General features: G+C 37.5%; 1 protein-coding gene across 1 annotated transcript in view; it reads left to right on the top strand.

Moving 5' to 3' along the window:
* Positions 1–4619, top strand: part of LOC106883986 (annexin A6) — a 53726-nt gene that overhangs the window by 28454 nt on the left and 20653 nt on the right. The window contains exons 15-19 of the mRNA XM_014935151.2: positions 193–519; positions 1242–1423; positions 2003–2081; positions 3425–3527; positions 4104–4122. Of these exons, the coding sequence (XP_014790637.1) occupies positions 193–519; positions 1242–1423; positions 2003–2081; positions 3425–3527; positions 4104–4122 (710 nt within the window). The remainder of the gene's footprint in view (positions 1–192; positions 520–1241; positions 1424–2002; positions 2082–3424; positions 3528–4103; positions 4123–4619) is intronic.

Here is a 4619-nt window from a genome sequence, read left to right as displayed (position 1 = left end):
GTATATATATATATATATATATATATATATATACACACATATGGCTGGGAAGTATATATAAATATATATATGTATACTCGTATGGCTGGGAAGTAAGCTTTTTAAATGCACAGCTACTCCTGTACCTAAAATATTAATATTTTCTATTTTTATATTAATAGTATTTATTTTTCTTTCCCATGTTCTTTTCAGTTTTCAATCGAGACTTAGAGAAAGACATAATTTCTGAAACATCCGGACATTTCAAGAGACTTCTTGTGGCACTGGTGTCTGCCAACCGAAGCGAAAGCAAACAAGTGGACCGGAACAAAGCCAACCAGGATGCTAAAGCAATGTACCAAGCCGGTGAAGGCAAATGGGGAACCGATGAGTCAAAATTCCATACCATTCTCGTCACTCGAAGTTACCCTCAGCTGAGGGCCACATTTGTCGAATATGCAAAGATTTCCCGTAAGAGCATTGAGGATGCCCTGAAGAGTGAACTCAGTGGAGATCTTTTGACTGGCATGCTCACCATTGGTTTGTGTTTTCATCTTTGATTTTACTTTTTATTCTTTCACAAGTTTGTCATTCTATCGTGGCCATGCTGGGGCACCACTTTTAAGGATTTTGATAAATTATATCTATCATAGGTGCAGGTATGGCTGTGTGGTTAAGAAGTTTGCTTCCCAGTTTCATGATTTGGGGTTCAGTCCCCTGCTTCCCAACCACATGGTGCCAGGTTTAGTTCCACTGTATGGCACCTTAGGCACACATGTCTTATACTATACCTCCAGGCTAACCAAAGTCTTTTTAGTGGATCTGGTAAATGGAAACTGAAAGAAACCTCTGTGTGTGTGTGTGTGTGCCTCCTTGTCTTAAGGTCATGTGATAGTTGTAAATGATTGTCACTGTTATACAAGCAGTGTCATTCATTTCTGATATTCTGCGAGGACATGTCCAGGAAATATTACCTTGCTTGAAAACTGGTGAGGGTTGGTCACAGGAAGGGCATCCGGCCATAGATAATCTACCTCAATAAATTTCATTTGACCTTTGGAAGCATGGAAAAGTGAGCATTTTAAAAAAAATACAAGATTTTGAACCTAATTAAAAAGGCAAAAAAAACGAAATAGTTATTTTGATCTTAATTGATTTAGTTTAATCCAGACAGATATGCAATATGAACGTAGATAGATTAAGCTGAAAACCCTGTCTGTTTCCAATCTGATCTCTCTCGTCTGATTTTCCTCTCATTAAAGTGCGATGCATCCAAAACAAAGCCAACTATTTTGCTCGTCAACTGATGAAATCGATGCAAGGTCTGGGCACGGATGATGATACTTTGGTCAGAGTTGTTACGTCACGCTGTGAAATTGACATGGTGCAGATTAAGAAAGAATTCTTCAACCTTGCAAGCCAAAAATTGGAAGATTATATTTCTGTAAGTTCTCTTCATCCCTCCCTTCCTCTCTCCACTCTCTTTTCTTTCTTTCTCTATTCCTCTCTCTCCCTCTCTCTTTCTATTTCCTTCCCTCTCCTCTCCCCTTCTCTTATTCTCTTTCCTTCCCTCCCTTTTTCTCTTTTCTCCTCTCTCTTTCTTTCCCTCCCCCTCTCCCTTTCTCTCTCTATCTCTCTCTCTCATTTTGCAATTTTTTGGCACTTTTGTTAATCAGGTGGACATAATCGATATAACAGTATATCTGAAGTGGGGAGGGGGGAAGAAATAAAAGTAGAAGATTTCAGCTTTCAAATGCCATATGAAATAGAAAAATTGAATAAGTATCAACAAAATTACAAGCAAAAGAAAATATATAGTTACTTATGGCGGACCCTGTATGTGATATGTGTGTGTGTGTGTGTGTGTGTATATATGTATATATGTATATATATATAGAGAGAGAGGTGTATGTACTAAAGGATCATGTCTGCACCTATTGTTTTGCAGCGGAATTGATTTTTCCTATTGGAAATTCCGTTTTATTTAGCATGTCATACTGATATTTTGTTATTTATTTTACAGGGTGATATCTCAGGAGATTACCTCAAGATAATTTTGGCCTTAGTCGCTGGTGGAAAACCTCCTGATTTAAAAGTCATGGGCAAGTTACCATATGGCTTTTTCTCTTATTTATAAATAATTTTCTTTTGTTACACATACATACATATATATATATATATATATATATGTATATCTTAAAATATTCTATTTTCCCTCTGGACTTCCTTGCAGTTATGCAGTGGATGTGCAGAAATTCAAATGCTATTATTTACTGTTTCTATTTAATCCTACTATTTACTGCAAATGCCAAGTGTTTAAACAATATCAAACAGCTGTTGTGAAAGTAGTGATTTCTAGAAAGACTATGCAGTGAAAACTTTTAAAATGCTGCTCTTCCAAATTTTAAGTAACTGTTTCCTATCAATCATCCTCATGATTCAAATACACTGACAATTTACTTTTGCTTATTCCAGTTTAATTGGATTGGATTATTTTACAAAATGTATGCAAAAGAAAACAGAAGACAAATTCAATGACTTTGGACATTTTTTGCCATATGTTTAAACAAAATCTATATAACTTTACATCTCAGATTTTAGTTGTTTACTTTGTAGTTAAAGTAGTTTTGAGACAAAAATTCCTTCATGCATTTATATGAATAATTTGTTAGTAAAAGTGTAAAGACCGAATTCTACATAGCAGAATCTTTATCAAAATCAGCTTAAAATGAGCATTCCTATTACTTTACAAATTATATGATCTCATGACTATATCAAAGAATTCTTGGCTAAAGCATTTAACCTCCCATACTTTGCAAAATTCTAGTAAAATAGTAAAACTCTTCTAGCGCTTATACTATTTCATGTCAGAATCACCAACTGAAATAAAACCTCTACGGAATTCTAAAGCTTTTACAAGAATTGTTTTGTTATAAGTGGATAGAATTACAAAACACTGAACTGCATAAATTTCCTAAGACAATGATGGATTATTTATTTTGTGAGGTATAAAGAGTCACTTATGTATTTTTATTAAGTGGAGAGAGACATCTAGGGCTTTTGTCAGTCAGGGTTGACTATGTGCTTGCGTCATTTCAAATTTACCCCAAACGGTTCAGGGCTGGGCAAAGTATTTATTTATTTTTTAATGGAAGATCAGCAAGTCTCTCCATGTCACAAATGTTTATCAAAACAAAACAAGGTTTGTGGAGCTTGGCACCAGTGTTGTCACTGGTAAAAAAAAAAAAAAAGTTGAAACAAGTGCTGGGTATTTAGTCCAACAGTCAACCATTCTGCCAATATATCGCATGACGTTTACAAACACACTGTCTTATGCTCTGTGTGTGTGTCACAATAGTATTTTCCATTGAGTACTCTTTTTGTGTTTGTATACCTGTCTGTGTGTGTGTACTTGTATCATGTTTGCATTATAAAACCACTTCAGGAGGAAAAGCTCTGGTGCAGTCAGTTCAGAATAAAAGTGTAAAACAATTGGATAAAGAAGTGAAAATGGAATCCGAAGATATACAGGTTAGTATAGATTTATTGTACTTCTTATAACAGTACAGCGTTTCATCAATCATTACAGCCCACAACATACAGTATTTTCCCAACCAGTACGATATTCTCTATTGTACAGAACACTTCAGTATTTTATTGTCAACCTGATATTCATCATCATCATCATCGTTTAACATCCGCCTTCCATGCTAGCATGGGTTGGATGATTTGACTGAGGACTGGCGAACCAGATGGCTACACCAGGCTCCAATCTGATTTGGCAGAGTTTCTACAGCTGGATGCCCTTCCTAACGCCAACCACTCAGAGAGTGTAATGGGTGCTTTTACGTGCCACCGGCACAAGGGCCAGTCAGGTGGTACTGGCAACGGCCATGCTCAATATGGTGTATTTTACGTGCCACCTGCACAGGAGCCAGTCCAGTGGCACTGGCAACAATCTCGCTCGAACGTTTTGTTCATATGCCACCAGCACAAGTGCCAGTAAGGCCACGCTGGTAACAATCACGCTCAAATGGTGCTATTTACGTGCCACTGGCACGGAAGCCAGACAGTTGTTCTAGCGATGATCACGCTCTAACAATACTCCTCCACAATTAAAATAGCTGTGAAGTTATAACATCAGTATTGCTGAGCCAGTGAAGGCACGTGGCTTAGTGGTTAGGGCAATCAGCTCACAATCGTAAAGTCATGAGTTCGATTCCTGGTGGCACATTGTGTCCTTGAGCAAGACACTTTATTTCACATTGCTCCAGTCAACCTAGCTGGTAAAAATGAGTAGCAACGGTATTTCAAAGGGCCAACCTGGTCACATCCTGAGTCACACTGAATCTCTCTGAGAACTACATGTCTGTGGAGTGCTCAGCCACTTGCATGTTAATTTCACAAGCAAGATGCTCCACTGATTGGATCAACAGGTACCCTCGTCATCATAACCGACAGAGTGCCAGTTATTTTGCTAAATTCTTCATTATTTTCAAAATTGATTGAAACAAAGTCAGTGTATTTCAACAACAATATGGCTGTGTGCTAAGAAGTTTGCTTCCCAACCACATGGTTCTGGGTTCAGTCCCACTGCATGGCATCTTGGGCAAGTGTCTTCTACTATAGCCTCAGACCAA

This window comes from Octopus bimaculoides, chromosome 3, assembly GCF_001194135.2.
Source record: "Octopus bimaculoides isolate UCB-OBI-ISO-001 chromosome 3, ASM119413v2, whole genome shotgun sequence".
Classification (NCBI taxonomy): Eukaryota; Metazoa; Mollusca; class Cephalopoda; order Octopoda; family Octopodidae; genus Octopus; species Octopus bimaculoides.
Note: the sequence above shows the minus strand (reverse complement) of the source record. Positions and strands in the feature narration are given on the sequence as shown.